The following is a 22,211-nucleotide window of genomic DNA, read 5'->3' as shown; positions in this document are numbered from 1 at the left end:
AACTTCTACATTAGAGGGCAGCTGATGCCAAACTTGTGGTTGTCCTTGCATCCAGTGCACTAAATCAGCCATCACTGTTCCAAAGGCAGCAGGGACCCACTTTTACATTGGTGATAGCTCTCCATTTAAAATTGCAGAATATCATAATTTGCAGAAGGATGGCTGGTATAGAAAATGAAAAATAAACTGGATGCACTTGTGACACAATGATTAAAGTACATTATTCAATTTGGACTTGAGACAAAGCAGAGAAGGAACTCGCACAAGCTTACCAATGTAAGCGATAATAGTAATATAATTTTCAAGTTAATCATGTTTCCCTAACAAAAGTATAGCATAGATTTTTTTCATTGTGCATCTTTGACCATTCTTCAGTTCATTTTTAATATATACCATCTCCCTCGCCTCCTTTAAGACCCTCCTTAAAACCCACTTTGACCAAGCTTTGGTCACCTCTCCTAATATCTCTTCCTTTGGCTCAGTGTACATTTAGTTCTGATTACACCTCTGTGAAATCCCTTTTCAACATTAAAGGTTCAATATAAAGTTGTATATATCATATAACACAGAAATAATCAAGGATCAGATCCTTGTGGTATAGTAATTGCATTTTTAGAATAGTAAAGGGGTAGGGTAACTGTACTGGTTTCTGTCAGAGTGTAGCAACATCGAGCGATAACTCTGATTCTCCAGCTAGCTTCAACACTACAAGAAATATGGCTAAAGGTCAGAGCTTCGGATTCCAAATCCTTTAATAAATACAGTGTGAAACCGTTGATAAAGATTAAAAGACAGATCTAGAATTCTTGTAATACAACAGTAACAATCGAATAAAACCAGCAATAAAGAGAAGTTACTTATCTCTTACTGTACATCAAAGAAAAAATACAATAATTCCAGAATGATTAGATAAGGAGAAGTTACTTACATAACTGTACTCTGGGAAGTTTTGCTACTACAGAAGATTTGTTTCTAATTAACAAAAGTTACAGATAGTTCTAGCTAAAATGGAGGCAGGTTCCTGCTTTCTCTCTCTCTTTGTCCTCTGTCTTCCTGCCTGTCTCTGTCCAATCGGAAAACGCCACCCAGTGGTGGCAATACATCATGACAACGAAGGTGGCCACAATCAGTCAAGAAGCTCCAACCATTACAGTAACATAGTATTCGGAAGTGGATTTACAACTGTGATTTTCTACATACTGACCAAATCCTAGCTACTGCTTAGTAAGAGATGCCAGGCCAGATTTTTGGCTTTCGGGGTTTTTCAGCGAAAATAGTAGCGATACATGAAACTTACTGTTTTTGCTGCACTACCGTTTTTAGACTGAACTTTTGGCCTTTACGTCATCAGTAAGGGAGGCAATACACAAGCATTTTCGGCGCAAAACACAAGTTTCAGCAACTTTAGTCCTGGGTCGTTTGCGCCGTGAATGCTTGGGAGGAGGGAAAAAAGAACATTCCAAAAACATTTACAAGACCCTTATTGAGCGAATTACTGCAAAAAAAAATGTAAAATAAGAACTTTAATTACCGCTGATGGCAGGGCTGCACCGACGGTTTGACCTGTCGCTGTTCTGGGTGTGGCATACGGGTCGGGAGAAAGCGGAAAGTCGATCACAAACGCAATCCACGTCAGTGCACCTCTCCCCGGCGGTACTTGAAAGCGCCGCTGCAAGCAGGTACCCAGGCTTTGTGACCAGGTTTTCCGCGGAGGGTCAAATCGCGGCGAAAACCGGTCGCAAACCTCTCGGAAATCTGGCCCGTCAGATAGCACCAAATCTTACTGCACAAGGAGGAGTTAAAAATCTGAGGATAGTCACCTCTGGACTGCTTGAAACCTGTGTGACGGAAGGAAAGGGGAAACAATATGAATTACTAATTGGTTTAAAATACTATAATTAATTGGTACAGTGTATACTTTTGTTAAGAGAAAACTGATACTGAATTCCACATCAGTACTTCCTTGTACGGTACTGTTCCAAAAGAAAAATACCACTTGTTGTTTTTGTGTTTCAGTTTCATTGGACGACGTAGAAAGCAATCAAACTATTTCCCAGTTCCTGCACCCTCAGACTTGGTACATTGTGTATGCAGATAAGTACACCTGTCCAGAAGATGAGCAACAGAGAAGAAGCAGTGAGGGCTTTGCTGCAAAGGCGATCAAGTTTAAACTTATGTTACTGAACCCAGATGCAGCTAACAATCCACTGGATCATTTCAGTGCAGAGGAGTCTGGTAAGCTTTTGAACTATATTCTCTGCTGTACTAAGAATCTCAGACCTCTGCCAGTACTGTTCTGAAATTGATCCCTTGGACAGGGATGAAAACATTCAGGGTGCCCCTTCAGCCAAATTTAATTTTGTTGCCCTGTGGGAAAGCTCAAAAGGGTGGCTGAGATCAGGAACTCTGCTATGGGAGAGTCAAGGACACATGCCAATGCTCCATCAGTCTGTGATGGTACTGCACAACTAAACCTGGTACTTCTCTTTTAATAAAAGAGACCAGTAGATCTCCTGTGACGTTGCTCACTGGCAGTTTGAATTGTGGAGGGCAGTCTTCTGTCGATGTCACTTGTACCGAGCTGATTCTAATTAAGTTCTTGCACTTGTCTCAATGGCTTTGTTTTATCCATCAGGGACTGAGAGCATTTGGGGACAGGCTTTGGGCAGATTGAAGTCAGATTGGTATTGCTGGAACACTTTCGGGTTTCAGGATGCCAAACATTTGCCTTAATTGGTAGTGGTGTCACATTTGAGTCAAAAGGTTGTGGATTCAAAACCCGCTCCCAAGACTTCCATAATCTTGTCTGACACTTCAGTGCAGTACTAAGCCAAAAGAACATAAGAACATACTTGCAGTTGTATAGCGTCAATTACAACCTCCAGGCAGCCCAAAGTGCTTTAGAACTAACAAGATACTTTTGAAGTGTAGTCAGTCGGCGTGGTCCCGGCCTGCAAGACCATCAGCAGGACTGCAATGTCCCACAAACAGCAATGACATAATGAGCAGGTAATTTGTTTTTAGTAAAGTTGGTTGAGGGATAAATATTGGCCAGAACACAGAGGAGAACTCCCTTGCTCTTCTTCGAAAGTGCTATGGGATCTTTTCCATTCACCTGAGAAGGTAGACTTGATTTAGCATTTCATCCGAAAGCACCTCCAACAGGGCAGTACTCTCATAGTACTGCACTGAAGTGTCGGCCTAAATTGTGCTAAAGTCTCTGGAGTGGAACTTGGAACTCTCAACCTTCTGGCATAGGCGAGAGTGCTACCACTAAGCCAAGGATGACACCTATTGCATATTCGGCGGCACTTCCCTTCACATAAGACATAAAAGTCCAGAAATTGGGATTCTTACTGCTCCCTGTTATCGCTGGAATCCTGGTGAAAAATAGCGGCCACCACTCTAGCGTCCTACTCTGACGCAGGTCTTGGCAGCCGCCATTTTGGTGAGGGCCTTAGCACTGACGTCAGTCGGCATGCACTTAACGTCACACTCTGCGAACTTCGACATTAACGCTAAGTTTAGCGCTGGGTCCTAAGCTTGCTCTGAAAGGGGGACACATCTTTTAGGTAAGTTTGAATTGAAACTTTTAGACTGGATTTATTTTTTATTTTATTGAAGTAGTGGCTTGGTGCTAAAAGTTGAAAGTTTTTTAAAGTGTACAGGGAATGCTGCTGGATGGTTGCAAGGCTTTGGATGGTAAAGGAAGGCATCTGAGAAGACAGAAAATGCTGGAAATACTCAGCAGGTCGGGCAGCATCCATTTAGAGAGAAACAGAGTTAAAGTTTCAGGTCGAGATGCTGTCTGACCTGCCGAGTATTTCCAGCATTTTATGCTTTTATTTCAAATTTACATTATCCGCTCGCAGAAAAAAGAGGAGGACACAGAAGGAAGGATGCAACCCAGACAGCCCTTTTCTGGCGGGGAATCATCTGCCTGCAGTACCAGTGACCACAGCCCCAAATCCCCTTTCAACATTTGTCCCACACCTTCCCTTCCCTCCCCTCTGTTACTGACCATCACAGTATCCTCTTGGCCATAATGCTGAAATAAAAGCCACCACAAAGCAAACTTTCCAATCCAACTTTATGCATCTATCCATGCAATATGACATCAAGAAATCAACTCTTCACTCTTAATATTCCCTTAGTGAGTGTCTTGTGTGTGCCTTTGCCTATCATAGAAACATAGAAAATAGGTGCAGGAATAGGATATTCGGCCCTTCGAGCCTGCACCACCATTCAATACGATCATGGCTGATCATTCACCTCAGTATCCGTTTCCTGCTTTCTCTCCATACCCCTTGATCTCTTTGGCCGTCAGGGCCATATCTAACTCCCTCTTGAATATATCTAATGATCTCGCATCAACAACTCTCTGTGGTAGAGAATTCCACAGGTTAACAACTTTGAATGGAGAAGTTTCTCCTCATCTCAGTCCTAAATGGCTTACCCCGTATCCTTAGACTGTGACTCCTGGTTCTGGACTTCCCCAACATCGGGAACATTCTTCCTGCATCTAACCTGTCCAGCCCATCAGAATTTTATATGTTTCTATGAGATCCCCTCTCATTCTTCTAAACTCCAGTGAATACAGGCCCAGTCGATCCAGTCTCTCCTCATATGTCAGTCCTGCCATCCTGGGAATCAGTCTGGTGAACCTTTGCTGCACTCCCTCAATAGCAAGAACGTCCTTCCTCAGATTAGGAGACCAAAACTAACACAATATTCCAGGTGGGGCCTCACTAAAGCCCTGTACAACTGCAGCAAGACCTCCCTGCTCCTATACTCAAATCCCCTAGCTATGATGGCCAACATACCATTTGCCTTCTTCACCGCCTGCTGTACCTGCATGTCAACTTTCAATGACTGATGTACCATGACACCCAGGTCTCGTTGCACCTCCCCTTTTCCTAATCTGTCGCCGCTCAGATAATATTCTGCCTTCATGTTTTTGCCCCCAAAATGGATAACCTCACATTTATCCACATTATACTGCATTGGCCATGTATTTGCCCACTCACCTAACCTGTCCAAGTCACCCTGCAGCCTCTTAGCATCCTCCTCACAGCTCACAAGCCACCCAGCTTAGTGTCATCTGCAAACCTGGAGATATTACACACAATTCCTTCATCTAAATCATTGATGTATATTGTAAATAGCTGGGGTCCCAGCACTGAGCCCTGCGGCATCCCCACTAGTCACTGCCTGCCATTCTGAGAAGGACCAGTTTATCCCTACTCTCTGCTTCCAGTTCTCTATCCACATCATTACATTACCCCCAATACCATATGCTTTAATTTTACACATTAATCTCTTGTGCGGGACCTTGTCAAAAGCCTTTTGAAAGTCCAAATACACCACATCCACTGGTTCTCCCTTGTCCACTCTAGTAGTTACATCCTCAAAAAATTCTAGAAGATTTGTCAAGCATGATTTCCCTTTCATAAATCCATACTGACTTGGACTGATCCTGTCACTGCTTTCCAAATGCGCTGCTATTTCAGCTTTAATAATTGATTCCAACATTTTCCCCACTACTGATATCAGGCTAACCGGTCGATAATTCCCCATTTTCTCTCTCCCTCCTTTTTTAAAAAGTGGTGTTACATTAGCTACCCTCCAGTCTATAGGAACTGATCCAGAGTCTATAGACTGTTGGAAAATGATCACCAATGCATCCACTATTTCTAGGGCCACTTCCTTAAGTACTCTGGGATGCAGACTATCAGGCCCTACTGATGTCACGCCATGCTACACCAGTGGCTGCTGGAAGGCTGCTGACTTTCAGTGGATAACCGTGCAAAGGCCTTGCTGGTCGGCCTTGAGGAGCTGGTGGCTGGGAGTGTGAAATCACGTGATGGTGTTTCTTCTTCTTTTCCTCCTTCCTCCTTCCACCACTGTCTGGCCAGTATGGCACAAGGGTGAAGTTGTGGTGATCGGAGAGCAGGAAAGCAAGAGCTACAGGCGAGAAAGAGGATAATGTATGAGGATACCAACATCTTGTATCCTTTCAGCTCCACTGCTGGCCAAGGGCTCAGTTATGCTACTGCCACGAATGGCCAGCAACATCTCTAAAGGGGTGAGGGGAAGCTAGGAATGGGACGTGTGCCTTGTGTTTGGTGCAGATTGTTGCTAGGTGAATAACTAGTGGTGTCCCGCAGGGATCTGTGTTGAAGTCTCAACGATTCACTGTATTTATCAATGACTTAGATGATGGCATAGAAAGCCATATCTTCAAATTTGCCGATGACACAAAGATAGGCGGCAGTGTGGATGAAAGTATAACATTTATAAAGGGATATCGATAGATTAAGTGACTGGGCAAAACTGTGGCAAATGGATTTCAATGTAAGCAAATGTGAGGTCATTTACAGAAATATGGTTGCAGGGTGGCCAAGACTGGGAATTAAACATACAGGGGTATCTGACAATTCGGAAAGATAGACAAGAAGCGAAAGGAGGTGGGGTAGCTCTGTCAATAAAGGATGATATCAGGGCAGTTGTGAGAGACGATATTGGCTCTAATGAACAAAATGTTGAATCATTGTGGGTGGAGATTTGAGATAGTAAGGGGAAAAAGTCACTGGTGGGCGTTATTTATAGGCTCCCAAATAATAACTTCACGGTGGGGCGAACAATAATCAAGGGAATAATGGAGGCATGTGAAAAAGGAACGGCAGTAATCATGGGGGATTTTAACCTACATATCGATTGGTCAAATCAAATCACACGGGGTAGCCTTCAGGAGGAATTCATAGAATGCATACGGGATTGTTTCTTAGAACAGTATGTTACAGAACCTACAAGGGAGCAAGCTATCTTAGATCTGGTCCTGTGTAATGAGACAGGAATAATAAACGATCTCCTAGTAAGAGATCCTCTCGGAATGAGTGATCACAGTATGGTTGAATTTGTAATACAGATTGAGGGTGAGGAAGTAGTGTCTCAAACGAGCGTACTCTGCTTAAACAAAGGGGACTACAGTGGGATGAGGGCAGAGTTGGCTAAAGTAGACTGGAAACACAGACTAAACGGTGGCACAATTGAGAAACAGTGGAGGACTTTTAAGGAACTCTTTCATAGTGCTCAACAAAAATATATTCCAGTGAAAAAGAAGGGCGGTAAGAGAAGGGATAACCAGCCGTGGATAACCAAGGAAATAAAGGAGAGTATCAAATTAAAAACCAATGCGTATAAGGTGGCCAAGGTTAGTGGGAAACTAGAAGATTGGGAAAATTTTAAACGAATGACTAAGAAAGCAATAAAGAAAGGAAAGATAGATTACGAAAGTAGACTTGCGCAAAACATAAAAACAGAGAGTAAAAGCTTTTACCGATATATAAAACGGAAAAGAGTAACTAAAGTAAATGTTGATCCCTTAGAAGATGAGAAGGGGGATTTAATAATGGGAAATGTGGAAATGGCTGAGACCTTAAACAATTATTTTGCTTCGGTCTTCACAGTGGAAGACACAAAAACCATGCCAAAAATTGCTGGTCACAGGAATGTGGGAAGGGAGGACCTTGAGACAATCACTATCACTAGGGGGGTAGTGCTGGACAGGCTAATGGGACTCAAGGTAGACAAGTCCCCTGGTCCTGATGAAATGCATCCCAGGGTATTAAAAGAGATGGCAGAAGTTATAGCAGATGCATTCGTTATAATCTACCAAAATTCTCTGGACTCTTGGGAGATACCAGCGGGTTGGAAAGCAGCTAATGTAAAGCCTCTGTTTAAAAAAGGGGGCAGACAAAAGGCAGGTAACTATAGGCCGGTTAGTTTAACATCTGTAGTGGGGAAAATGCTTGAAGCTACCATTAAGGAAGAAATAGCGGGACATCTAGATAGGAATAGTGCAATCAAGCAGACGCAACATGGATTCATGAAGGGGAAATCATGTTTAACTAATTTACTGGAATTCTTTGAGGATATAATGAGCATGGTGGATAGAGGTGTACCGATGGATGTGGTATATTTAGATTTCCGAAAGGCATTCGAAAAGGTGCCACACAAAAGGTTACTGCAGAAGATAAAGGTACGCGGAGTCAGAGGAAATGTATTAGCATGGATAGAGAATTGGCTGGCTAACAGAAAGCAGAGAGTCGGGATAAATGGGTCCTTTTCGGGTTAGAAATCGGTGGTTAGTGGTGTGCCACAGGGATCGGTGCTGGGACCACAACTGTTTACAATATACATAGATGACTTGGAAGAGGGGACGGAGTGCAGTGTAACAAAATTTGCAGATGACACAAAGATTAGTGGGAAAGCGGGTTGTGGAGAGGACACAGAGAGGCTGCAAAGAGATTTAGATAGGTTAAGCGAATGGGCTAAGGTTTGGCAGATTGAATACAATGTCGGAAAATGTGAGGTCATCCACCTTGGGGGGGAAAAAAAACAGGAAAAGGGAATATTATTTGAATGGGGAGAAATTACAACATGCTGCGGTGCAGAGGGACCTGGGGGTCCTTGTGCATGAATCCCAAAAAGTTAATTTGCAGGTGCAGCAGATAATCAGGAAGGCGAATGGAATGTTGGCCTTCATTGCGAGAGGGATGGAGTACAAAAGCAGGGAGGTCCTGCTGCAACTGTATAGGGTATTGGTGAGGCCACACCTGGAGTACTGCGTGCAGTTTTGGTCACCTTACTTAAGGAAGTATATACTAGCTTTGGAGGGGGTACAGAGACGATTCACTAGACTGATTCCGGAGATGAGGGGGTTACCTTATGATGATAGATTGAGTAGACTGGGTCTTTACTCGTTGGAGTTCAGAATGATGAGGGGTGATCTTATAGAAACATTTAAAATAATGAAAGGGATAGACAAGATAGAGGCAGAGAGGTTGTTTTCACTGGTTGGGGAGACTAGAACTAGGGGGCACAGCCTCAAAATACGGGGGAGCCAATTTAAGACCGTGTTGAGAAGGAATTTCTTCTCCCAGGGGGTTGTGAATCTGTGGAATTCTCTGCCCAAGGAAGCAGTTGAGGCTAGCTCATTGAATGTATTCAAATCACAGATAGATAGATTTTTAACCAATAAGGGAATTAAGGGTTACGGGGAGCGGGCGGGTAAGTGGAGCTGAGTCCACGGCCAGATCAGCCATGATCTTGTTGAATGGCGGAGCAGGCTAGAGGGGCTAGATGGCCTGCTCCTGTTCCTAATTCTTATGTTCTTATGTTCTTATGTACTTTGGACCTAAAAAGGATAGAACAGGGTACTTTCTAAATGGTCAAAGCCATGATCTTATTGAATAGCGGAGCAGGCTCGAGGGGCCAAATGGCCTTCTCCTGCTCCTATTTCTTATGTTCTTATGTAAAAGCTAAAGACAGTGGCGATCCAAAGAGACTTGGGGGGTCCAGGTACATAGATCATTAAAATGTCATGAATCGGTACAGAAAATAATTAAAAAGGCTACTGGAATTGTGGCCTTTATAGCTGGAGGATTAGAATACCAGGGGGTTGAAGTTATGCTGCACCACACCTTAGAAAGGATATATCGACCTTGGAAGGAGTGCAGTGTACGTTTCCCAGAGTGTTACCCGGACTCCAAGGGTTAAGTTACGAGGAGAGATTGCACAAATTAGGGTTGTATTCCCTAGGAGTTGGAAGGTTAAGGGGTGATCTGATCAAAGTTTTTTAAAGGTATTAAGGGGAACAGATAGGGTTTGATACAGAGAAATTATTTCCGTTGGTTGGGGAGTCTGGGACTAGGGGGCATACACTAATAATTAGAGCCAGACCTTTCAGGAGTGAAATTAGGAAACATTTCTACACATAAAGGGTGGTAGAAGTTTGGAACTCTCTGCCGCAAATGGCAAATGATGCAAGATCAATTGTTAATTTTAAATCTGAGATTGGTAGATTTTTGTTAACCAAAGGAATTAAGGGATATGAGCCAAAGGCAGGTTTCTGGAGTTGGGTCGCAGATCAGCCATAATCTCATTTAATGGCGCAACAGCCTTAAAGAGCCAAGTGGCCAACTCCTGTTCCTATGTTCCTATGTTGCTATATGTGAGTTATGGGGGTGCAGGGTCGTGCGATGAGCAGTGTGTGAGGATAGTGGTGCAGTTGGTAGAAGACAGCTTTTGAAGATGCATTCATTGATCTTGACCACTGATCTGAGGTCATGAAGCATCTTTGGGCAGTGGGGGCGACACTGCTGGCTGTGATGGCCTCGGTGATCAGGTCCCGCATACTTCTTTCTGGGGGGGGGGCTTCCTGGCCCTTGTGCGTGGAGGACCTCTCTTGCAGTTGTTGACCCCCTGCACAAAACTGGAGTGCTGCGTGCGAGACCCTGGGTGCCCCTTCCCTGGCTTGCTGAGCCATTCGTGTTAGTGCTAAAGCACTTTTAGCAATTATTTTAGGTGCAGAAGGCATTTCAGCATTAAGAACTGAAGGTTCCCATTTAAGAATTATTTTTAATGTTAATTTTTTTTCAGACGCCAATTGAGCCGCAAGGGCTAAAAACTGCCAATTTTTACATGGTTTTTATTTTCTTTATTTCAGAAGGCAGTTTCCCTTTAAGAGACCGAACTATTTCTGAAATGACAGGCTCACTTTCAGAGCAGGCTGTTCTTGCTGCAGTGACGCTATGGCCACGCTACATTGGAACCTCCTGCTGGCACTAACCCCACCAAAACACGTTGCACACGGAGTGTAGCGCTGGGCCAATGTTAATTAGCCACTAGCACCGATTTCAGTCGCCGTTAACATTGGCCCTCGGTGGTACCGGCAGGTTTTATCAATATCGAATTTCTAAATCAAAATGTCCACCCGTTCCATAGCTCAGGAGGATGTCAAACATATCACTGTACTAGTCAAAGAAAAGAGGGAGTTCTCGCGATATCCTGGCCAACATTCCTTCCTGAATCAACACCACCAAAAAATAGATGAACGTTGGTTGCCTGTCCCACTTAAAAACAGGAACTGCATTTCAAAATTAATTCATTCTACATGAAGCTCTCTGAGAGACAGGATAAGGCATTATATAAATATAAGTTCTAAAGAAATACCAGGGCATGTGTTTACGTAGCGTGTCACATAGCCTTGACGCAGCGAGTGAATTACTTTTGGAGTGCATTGTAGGCAAACCAGGCCAGCAGCATCCCACAAACAGCAATCAGATACATCGCTGGTGCTACTTGTTGAGAATGAGGTGTTTGGCTGGGACACTGAACAATTTCCAGCATGGTTCGACTGTCAGGCTGCAGACAGTGTAGGACTCTCCCTTAATGATACGTTGCAGCGCCAGTGATGTCACTGGGCTGTGACTTTTGAAGATTAAGTAGGTTCACGCCTGCCTTTAGCAGGAGCCTTGTCGATGGCATGATTCATAGTCAGAACAGTTACGGCAGCCGGAAATGCAGCGGGTTAATAGAATGTTCACATTTGAACCCCTCCCACACGCCCTTCTCACCGGGTGAGAGGGATTAAAATACCGGCCTTTATGTCTGGTCTTGGAGGCTAACCTGCCAAGCCATGCGAAAAGTTTGTGCAAGTGTCTCTCTCTCTTTCTCCCCTGTTCGCTCTCTTACATGCTTTCTTTTTCATTCTCACTTTGTGTTTCTCACTCTTTGCTGTTACTCTCCCTTTTTTCTTTCTGTTCTGTCTTTGTTATTTTCCCCTTTCAATTACTGCCCCTTTCTCTGTTACATTCTCACCACTGCTGCTGGTGCACTCTGTGAGAACAGGATAAGACCCGTGGGCGGGTGGAAGTGGCCAGAGCTGGCACTCAATGGAGATCTGTAAGAGGGAGGGAGCAGCGTGAGAGAAAGAAGGAAAGGAGAGAGTAATGCAAACACGGAGGATTACAGAGCTACTCTTGATGGCCTTGAGGAGGGGGAGGGCAAATTATTGAGGGTTACTACACCTGATATTACACTGGCTGTCTTTCATTCTTTGTCGGCAGCAGAAACAACACTGCCATGAAGAGGATGGAGTTTTGGCAAAGTCAGTTTTTCTGCTTCATAGAAATGTCACTGCAGTGAAAAGTAAATGTAATAAATAATTGTATTGAAGGGGCTGCCAGCTATATACTGTGTTCCAGAAGGAATTAAAATCACATACAGTCAGGCTTGATTAATCTGTGATGCATTGAACGGAATGTCTGAAAATCTGAAAGTTTTTTTCTGATATGGACTGGATAATCCCAAATGCAGATGAATCTAAAACAAAAGCTAAATATTGCTGGGAATCTAACTGGTTACCGTTCAGCAAAGCCCAGATTGTTCTCCAGTAATAAAAAGAAAGCTGCAAAGGTTAAAACAAAAACACTAAAAAAATATATATTAGAAATACACAGAAATAATCAGCATCTGAATTGAAAAAAGATTAACCTTTTGGGTGTAGAATCTTCATCACGGGTCATTTGTTCTCCATTTAATTAATGAACTTGCTGTCACTTAAAGCTTTTCACTAGCTGTCTTGTCTCTTTCAGCAATATAAATGCAGTGCTCTTCACATTCCTGCTACTCTTATTAACATAATTAAAATTAGGAGTTAAAAGCAAGCAAACATAAAAGAACAGAAAATGTTAGCAAAAAATAAAAACTTGCACTGCAGTTCCCAGTTTATGTAAAGTGCAGGTGTTGAATGCAACTCGCAGGCCGTGACTCAATCCTGTTAGTTTATTACTTCACAAGCATTTATCATTTGTTGTTCTGTCCTTTTAGTGCTAAGCAGTGCCGGAATCCTAGATTCATTGCTTTTTGCTATAGTACGAACATTAAAACAGTTGAAAATGAGCACATCTCCAGAAATTATTGTTGAATACAAAGCATGCCTTCATAAATAATGCACTGACATTAAATAGCACACATTTATTTAGTGCAGAGGAAAATGCTAAAACATGTTCTTGCAAGAGCAGCAGAATCTGTCCCTTTGCATCATTTTTAGCTGAGAAATGTCACTGGACAGCGGCACTGGACCGATATTCTTTGAGTCCAGATTGGTGCCAAATGTTTTTATGAAATCAAACAGACTTCGAGTACTGTGTTGCAGCAATGAATTTCTGTCATGAGGTGGCACTGCAGCATCAAGTAGTGGCAGAAAACTTGAATTGTAGGATTAATATCTAGTCTTCAGTTACAGCAGCTTTAAAAACGGAAAATAAATATAACGCTATGTTGAAAATCATAAAAGTGAAAGTAAACAGTAATTAAGAAAATTAAAGGGAAAAAAAGATCAATTGAGAAAGGAAGACCTTACTTTTTTTGTTTTAACATTTTTAAATACTAATCAATCGCCTGTGCTGTTGCACATGGAGACACAACAAGTAGTCTCCTGGTCATAGAAACATAGAAAATAGGTGCAGGAGTAGGCCATTCAGCCCTTCGAGCCACCCTTCGATGGCTGATCATGCAACTTCAGTACCCCATTCCTGCTTTCTCTCCATACCCCCGATCCCTTTAGCCGTAAGGGCCACATCTAACTCCCTTTTGAATATATCTAACGAACTGGCCTCAACAACTTTCTGTGGCAGAGAATTCCACAGGTTCACAATTCTCTGAGTGAAGAAGTTTCTCCTCATCTCGGTCCGAAATGACTTACCCCTTATCCTTAGACTATGACTCCTGGGTTCTGGACTTCCCCAACATCGGGAACATTCTTCCTGCATCTAACCTGTGCAATCCTGTCAGAATTTTATATGTTTCTATGAGATCCCTTCTCATTCTTCTAAATTCCAGTGAATACAAGCCTAGTCGATCCAGTCTTTCTTCATATGTCAGTCCTGCCATCCCGGGAATCAGCCTGGTGAACCTTCGCTGCACTTCCTCAATAGCAAGAATGTCCTTCCTCAGATTAGGAGGCCAAAACTGCACACAATATTCCAGGTGAGGCCTCACCAAGGCCCTGTACAGCTGCAGTAAGACCTCCCTGCTCCTATACTCAAATCCCCTCGCTATGAAGGCCAGCATGCCATTTGCTTTCTTTACTGCCTGCTGTACCTGCATGCCTACCTTCAATGACTGATGTACCATGACACCCAGGTCTCGTTGTACCTCCCCTTTTACTAATCTGTCACCATTCAGATAATAATTTGCCTTCCTGTTTTTGCCATCAAAGTGGATATCCTCACACTTATCCATATTATATCCACACTTATCCACAGATGCAGATCTGCCATGCATTTGCCCACTCACCTAACTTGTCCAAGTCCCCCGCAGCCTCTTAGCATCCTCCTCGCAGCTCGCGCTGCCACCTAGCTTAGTGTCATCTGCAAACTTGGAGATATTCCATTCAATTCCTTTTGCCTAAATCATTAATGTATATTGTAAATAGCTGGGGTCCCAGCACTGAACCTTGCGGGACCCACTAGTCACTGCCTGCCATTCTGAAAAGGACCCGTTTATTCCCACTCTTTGCTTCCTGTCTGCCAACCAGTTCTCTATCCACGTCAATACATTACCCCCAATACCATGTGCTTTAATTTTGCACACTAATCTCTTGTGTGGGACCTTGTCAAAAGCCTTTTGAAAGTCCAAATACACCACATCCACTGGTTCTTCCTTGTCCACTCTACTAGTTACATCCTCAAAAACTCTAGAAGATTTTTCAAGCATGATTTCCCTTTCATAAATCCATGCTGACTTGGGCCGATCCTGTCACTGCTTTCCAAATGCACTGCTATTACATCTTTAATAATTGAATCCAGCATTTTCCCCACCACCGATGTCAGGCTAACCGGTCTATAATTACCCGTTTTCTCTCTCCTTCCCTTTTTTTTTAAAGTGGGGTTACATTAGCTACCCTCCAATCCATAGGAACTGAACCAGAGTCCATGGAATGTTGTAAAATGACCACCAATGCATCTATTATTTCTAGGGCCACTTCCTTAAGTACTCTGGGATGCAGACTATGAGGCCCTGGGGATTTATCGTCCTTCAGTCCCTTCAATTTCCCTAACACCATTTCCTGACTCATAAGGATTTCCCTCAGTTCCCCCTTCTCACTAGACCCTTGGTCCCCTAGTATTTTCAGGAGGTTATTCGTGTCTTCCTTAGTGAAGACAGAACCAAAGTATTTGTTCAAATCGCCTGCCATTTCCTAGTTCCCCATTATGAATTCACCTGATTATAATTGCAAGGGACCTACATTAGTCTTCACTAATCTTTTTCTCTTCACATATCTATAGAAGCTTTTACAGTCAGTTTTTATGTTCCCTGCAAGCTTACTCTCATACTCTATTTTCCCCCTCCTAATTAAACCCTGAGTCATCTGCTGAATTCTAAATTTCTCCCAGTCCTCAGGTTTGCTACTTTTTCTGGCCAATTTATATGCCTCTTCCTTGGATTTAACACTTTCTCTAATTTCCCTTGTTAGCTACAGTTGAGCCACCTTCCCTTTTTTTATTCTTACGCCACACAGGGATGTATAATTGTTGCAGTTCATCCATGTGATCTTTAAATGTCTGCCATTGCCTATCCACCGTCAACCCTTTAAGTATCATTCTCCAGTCTATCCTAGTCAATTCATGTCTCATACCGTCGGAAGTTTCCTTTCTTTAAGTTCAGGACACTAGTCTCTGAATGAACTGTGTCACTCTCCATCTTAATGAAGAATTCTATCATATTATGGTCACTCTTCCCCGTACGACAAGATTGCTAATGCATCCTCTCTCCTTACACAAGACCCATAGAAACATAGAAACATAGAAAATAGGTGCAGGAGTAGGCCATTCGGCCCTTCTAGCCTGCACCGCCATTCAATGAGTTCATGGCTGAACATTCAACTTCAGTACCCCATTCCTGCTTTCTCGCCATACCCCTTGATCCCCCTAGCAGTAAGGACCTCATCTAACTCCTTTTTGAATATATTTAGTGAATTGGCCTCAACAACTTTCTGTGGTAGAGAATTCCACAGGTTCACCACTCTCTGGGTGAAGAAGTTCCTCCGCATCTCGGTCCTAAATGGCTTACCCCTTATCCTTAGACTGTGACCCCTGGTTCTGGACTTCCCCAACATTGGGAACATTCTTCCTGCATCTAACCTGTCTAACCCCGTCAGAATTTTATATGTTTCTATGAGGTCCCCTCTCATTCTTCTGAACTCCAGTGAATACAAGCCCAGTTGATCCAGTCTTTCTTGATAGGTCAGTCCCGCCATCCCGGGAATCAGTCTGGTGAACCTTCGCTGCACTCCCTCAATAGCAAGAATGTCCTTCCTCAGGTTAGGAGACCAAAACTGTACACAATACTCCAGGTGTGGCCTCACCAATGCCCTGTACAACTGTAGCAACACCTCCCTGCCCCTGTACTCAAATCCCCTTGCTATGAAGGCCAACATGCCATTTGCTTTCTTAACCGCCTGCTGCACCTGCATGCCAACCTTCAATGACTGATGTACCATGACACCCAGGTCTCTTTGCACCTCCCCTTTTCCTAATCTGTCACCATTCAGATAATAGTCTGTCTCTCTGTTTTTACCACCAAAGTGGATAACCTCACATTTATCCACATTATACTTCATCTGCCATGCATTTGCCCACTCACCTAACCTATCCAAGTCGCTCTGCAGCCTCACAGCATCCTCCTCGCAGCTCACACTGCCACCCAACTTAGTGTCATCCGCAAATTTGGAGATACTACATTTAATCCCCTCATCTAAATCATTAATGTACAGTGTAAACAGCTGGGGCCCCAGCACAGAACCTTGCGGTACCCCACTAGTCACTGCCTGCCATTCTGAAAAGTACCCATTTACTCCTACTCTTTGCTTCCTGTCTGACAACCAGTTCTCAATCCATGTCAGTACACTACCCCCAATCCCATGTGCTCTAACTTTGCACATCAATCTCTTGTGTGGGACCTTGTCGAACGCCTTCTGAAAGTCCAAATATACCACATCAACTGGTTCTCCCTTATCCACTCTACTGGAAACATCCTCAAAAAATTCCAGAAGATTTGTCAAGCATGATTTCCCTTTCACAAATCCATGCTGACTTGGACCTATCATGTCACCTCTTTCCAAATGCACTGCTATGACATCCTTAATAATTGATTCCATCATTTTACCCACTACCGATGTCAGGCTGACCGGTCTATAATTCCCTGTTTTCTCTCTCCCTCCTTTTTTAAAAAGTGGGGTTACATTGGCTACCCTCCACTCCATAGGAACTGATCCAGAGTCAATGGAATGTTGGAAAATGACTGTCAACGCATCCACTATTTCCAAGGCCACCTCCTTAAGTACTCTGGGATGCAGTCCATCAGGCCCTGGGGATTTATCGGCCTTCAATCCCATCAATTTCCCCAACACAATTTCCCGGCTAATAAGGATTTCCCTCAGTTCCTCCTCCTTACTAGACCCCCCGACCCCTTTTATAACCGGAAGGTTGTTCGTGTCCTCCTTCGTGAATACCGAACCAAAGTACTTGTTCAATTGGTCCGCCATTTCTTTGTTCCCCGTTATGACTTCCCCTGATTCTGACTGCAGGGGACCTACGTTTGTCTTTACTAACCTTTTTCTCTTTACATATCTATAGAAACTTTTGCAATCCGTCTTAATGTTCCCAATCTAGGATGGCCTGCTCTCTAGTTGGTTCCTCGACATATTGGTCTAGAAAACCATTCCTTATACACTCCAGGAAATCCTCCTCCACAGTATTGCTACCAATTTGGTTAGCCCAGTCAAAATGTTGATTAAAGTCACTCATGATAACTGCTGTACCCTTATTGCACGCATCCCTAATTTCCTGTTTGATGCCATCCCCAACCTCCCTACCACTGTTTGGTGATCTGTACACAACTCCCACTAACATTTTCTGCCCTTTGGTGTTTCGCAGCTCTACCTATATAGATTCCACATCATCCACGCTAATGTCCTTCCTTACTATTGCGTTAATCTCCTCTTTAACCAGTAACGCTACCCCATCTCCTTTTCCTTCCTGTCTGTCCTCCCTGAATATTGAATACCCCAGGATGTCGAGTTCCCAGCCTTGGTTACCTTGGAGCCATGTCTCCGCAATCCCAATTACATCATATCCATTAACTGCTATCTGCGCAGTTAATTCATCCACCTTATTACGAATGCTCCTCGCATTGAGACTCAGAGCCTTCAGGCTTGTTTTTTTAACACTCTTTGGCCTTTTAGAATTATGTTGTAATGTGGCCCTTTTTGATTTTTGCCCTGATTTCTTTGCCCTCCACTCTTGCTTTTCTCCTTCCTACCTTTTGCTTCCGCCCCCTTTTTACTTTCCTCTGCCTCCCTACATAGATTCCCATCCCCCTGCCAATTTAATTTAAACCCTCCCCAACAGCACTAGCAAACACTCTCCCTAGGACATCGGTTCTGGTCCTGCCCAGGTGCAGACCGTGCGGTTTGTACTGGTCCCACCTCCCCCAGAACCGGTTCCAATGTCCCAGGAATTTGAATCCCTCCCCCTTGCACCATTCCTCAAGCCACGTATTCATCTGAGCTATCCTGCGATTCCTACTCTGACTAGCATGTGGCGCTGGTAGCAATCCTGAGATTACTACCTTTGAAGTCCTACTTTTTAATTTAACTCCTAGCTCCCTAAATTCAGCTTGTAGGACCTCATCCCGTTTTTTACCTATATCGTTGGTACCTACATGCACCACGACAACTGGCTGTTCACCCTCCCCCTCCAGAATGCCTTGCAGCTGCTCCGAGACATCCTTGACCCTTGTACCAGGGAGGCAACATACCATCCTGGATTCTCGTTTGCAGTCGTAGAAACGCCTATCTATTCCCCTTACAATAGAATCCCCTATCACTATCGCTCTCCCACTCTTTTTCCTGCCCTCTTGTGCAGCAGAGCCACCCCTGATGCCATGGACTTGGCTGCTGCTGCCTTCCCCTGATGAGTCATCCCCCTCAACAGTACCCAAAGCAGTGTATCTGTTTTGGAGGGAGATGACTGCAAGTGATCCCTGCACTACCCTCCTCCCACTGCTCGTCCTGATGGTCACCCATTCCCTATCTGGCTGTGTAACCTTTACCTGCGGTGTGACCAACTCACTAAACGTGCTATTCATGACATCCTCAGCATCGCGGATACGCCACAGCGAATCCATCCGCAGCTCCAGTGCCACAATGCGGTTTGTCAGGAGCTGCAGCTGAATACACTTCCTGCACATGTAATTGTCAGGGACACTGGAAGCGTCCCTGACTTCCCACATAGCACAGGAGGAGCATGACACGGGTCTGGGCTCTCCTGCCATGACTTAACCCTTAAATTAACCTAATAGGTTAAAACGCCAAAGGTTTCTTACTGATAAGAAAAGAAAAAGAAAAAAATTAAATACTCGCCAATCCACCAGCCAATCACTTACCCGCTTGGCTGTGACATCACATTTCGATTTCTTTTTGCTTTTCAGTTTACCTTCTGCTGCTGCACCAGCTGGATAGAGTGTGATGGAGAGGTAATTAGGTGGCGTTCAGGAAATAAGGGCACTGTTATGTAAGATGTAAAGTATTACCGTCACACTAATATAAAGGCCTAGAAATTGGATCCCGCCCCTTAACACTTGCGAGGCGCGAGACTTTACACCCGGCGCAGAAGTCTCTCCCCTCACGATAAATTGGGATCACCGCCCACGGAAGCTAATTCCGTCCTGGAGCGGGAGCGGGGCGCAGCAGCGCGATGCACTGGGCCACGTAACGCTGCAACGTCCGAGGGGCTCCTCCCTGAATAAAAGGGAAGGGCCCGAGCTGCATACTCCGCATAATAGGAAGCCCCTCCCAGGACCCTCAGGGAGCGGGGGTGCTGTGCCATGAGCAGAGTGCCGGGCTGAGCGATCGCAGCACCGACCCCGCGACCAAAGCGGCGCTGGAGCGGGAAGCCAAACGGGAGGTTTTTTATCAGCAACCACCTCCCCTTTAACCTTTGCCCCGGTAGCGGCCCGCCACTTCCCCTTTAACCTTTGCCCCGGTAGCGGCCCGCCACTTCCCCTTTAACCTTTGCCCCGGTCGCGACCCGCCACTTCCCCTTTAACCTTTGCCCCGGTCGCGACCCGCCACTTCCCCTTTAACCTTTGCCCCGGTAGCGGCCCGCCACTTCCCCTTTAACCTTTGCCCCGGTAGCGGCCCGCCACTTCCCCTTTAACCTTTGCCCCGGTCGCGACCCGCCACTTCCCCTTTAACCTTTGCCCCGGTAGCGGCCGGCCGCCGGGTACGTGTCCCCTGAAGCTATCGCTGTCATCGCCCGGCGCAGCTTCAGGGGGCGAGACCCAATTTAGGGGCCGGGGCGCTAACGGGGCGGTGCGCCCACCGATGACGTCACGCTCTCCGGGCGCAGGAGATTATGGCGCAACGCTGTAGCGCCACTGCTAAACTCCCACCGAATTTAGCGGGAGTTGTTAGCGGCGCCGTACCCGGTCGCAAAGGCATTTACATCCCGTTAGTGCCCCGCCTGGAGCCTTAGCGGGAGGCGCAAACATGGCCAATTCCTCCCGCAAAAAGCATATAACAAAAGATTATCATTATTACATACTCACCAAAACATAGGGGCAATTTTTCCTTTGGGTGCAGGCTTAAAAGCAGGCACTTACAATTTTACCAACTTTTGATGGGTTTGCCGTGCCTTGGAGAACACGCCAGGTAAGTGGAATCGGGTTCTCAGTGACTCTCCATTACTTTGACTATTTGACAGCTGCAGAAGTATTAAAGGTAACATTTCACAACTGTTCACTTTCCAATGCCAGAAGCTAAAACCTCATGGTTTGGAAGAGACGTGTGAGCTGTATGCAGGTTGGAAGTGTTTGCAGTGAACTCTCTATTCATTGTCACCTCCTTGGAGCAACCTCTCTCACCATTGACAGATTGCTTCTCAATCTCACCTGCCATCTATTCCAACAGCATCGGTGTCCTTTTAAAAAAAAAAATCTCACCTTGGTTCTCAGAATCCCACCACGATCAGCCCCAACACCAGCAGCACCACCAACAACACCAACCTTCTCCACAATCACCTGATGCTGCACAGGACACAGGGCATCAGCACCCGACCACATTGCTGCCCGGGAGGCCAGGGATGACCTCACCATGGCCACATTTACTTCACTTGACACTGTACACCCTGACTGTCACATGATGCACCAGGTTGGCACCACCCCACACCAGCTCCATAAAGCATCCCTACAATGTCCAACCCATTCCTTTCACACTCATCACCATTGTGGGGGGTAACGTTATGTCTCACCATTCACTGCAACTCACTAAGCCACTTCCAAAGGTGCACACAAATCTGTCCAAGAACGCGAAGTGCTGAAAATAAAGATTTCAATGTTTGACAACACATCAACATTAACTATACATGAACATTGGCTAAAGGACCCAAGTGCCTACCCTTGTGTTGTTAGTTGGTATGATTGGACAAGGATGAGGGTGAGTGTGAGGGGTAACTAGTAAGATGGGGAAGTGATAATGTAGAGAGAGAGGGATGAGTGGAGGTGCAAGGTAAGTTGGTGTGAGTAAGGATGTGCAGGAGTAGGGTAGGGAAGGCAGAGTGATGGGGATGTGATGAGTGACACAGCAGGATGAGGTTGAGTGTGGCTTTGCAGTAACATTTCGTGATCTACTGAGATCATTGAAAGGTTTGTGCCACTGCAGCCTGGTCCTCCTGACCACATCCCTGCTTGTGCCCTCCTGTGCAATGTGCAACCAGGCTGCGTTGGTAGCTTTTATACCACATTTTCAGCTGTCAAATATTAAGAATGTATACTAATGGAAAACCCGACCACTCACCTGACGTGATCGGCAAGCGCCATGAACCTCGTGAAAATGCTGCAAAAATGATAAGTAGAGGGTAAAATTGTCTTTAATTGATTTTAACTAGCTCGTAATGATATAAATTGCCCCCCTGCCGCTTGATGTCGGGTCTGTTAACTGCTGACCGATCCAACCCCCGGGAGACAAGCGTGGAGGCACTGTTGATCATTTCCATTTTGACAACTGACCCGCTTCCAAACCCACCCTCTCAGCATCAGTAAAATTCCGGCCTTATAGTTATAGGGTGTTATTGGAGACAATGGTCGGGCTCGGAGCAAGCAAGGGAGTGGCTGATTGCATCGTTAAGCAGAGAAGCTGGTGTCGCATCAAACATGGCTGCTTTGCTTTATTATTGATCTGATTGGTCTGTGTTAACCACATGATTGTCGATAAGGTTCGAAGAACTCTCCAATCTTACACTCTTACAATTTGATGAGACAGACAGCATTTATTTTATTGTGTAGATTATAAGTGTGTTTGT

At 44.8% G+C, this 22,211-nt stretch overlaps 1 protein-coding gene across 1 annotated transcript in view; it reads left to right on the top strand.

Annotated features, from left to right (window-relative positions):
• The window catches only part of gpr180 (G protein-coupled receptor 180), a 93,481-nt gene that overhangs the window by 38,610 nt on the left and 32,660 nt on the right, over positions 1 to 22,211 (top strand). Inside the window, exon 3 of the mRNA XM_070891690.1 lies at positions 2,017 to 2,235. Coding sequence (XP_070747791.1) covers positions 2,017 to 2,235 — 219 coding nt within the window. The remainder of the gene's footprint in view (positions 1 to 2,016; positions 2,236 to 22,211) is intronic.

This window comes from Pristiophorus japonicus, chromosome 10 (assembly GCF_044704955.1).
Source record: "Pristiophorus japonicus isolate sPriJap1 chromosome 10, sPriJap1.hap1, whole genome shotgun sequence".
NCBI classification, from domain to species: domain Eukaryota; kingdom Metazoa; phylum Chordata; class Chondrichthyes; family Pristiophoridae; genus Pristiophorus; species Pristiophorus japonicus.
The sequence above is the reverse complement of the archived record's forward strand: the minus strand, read 5'-3'. Positions and strand labels throughout refer to the sequence as shown.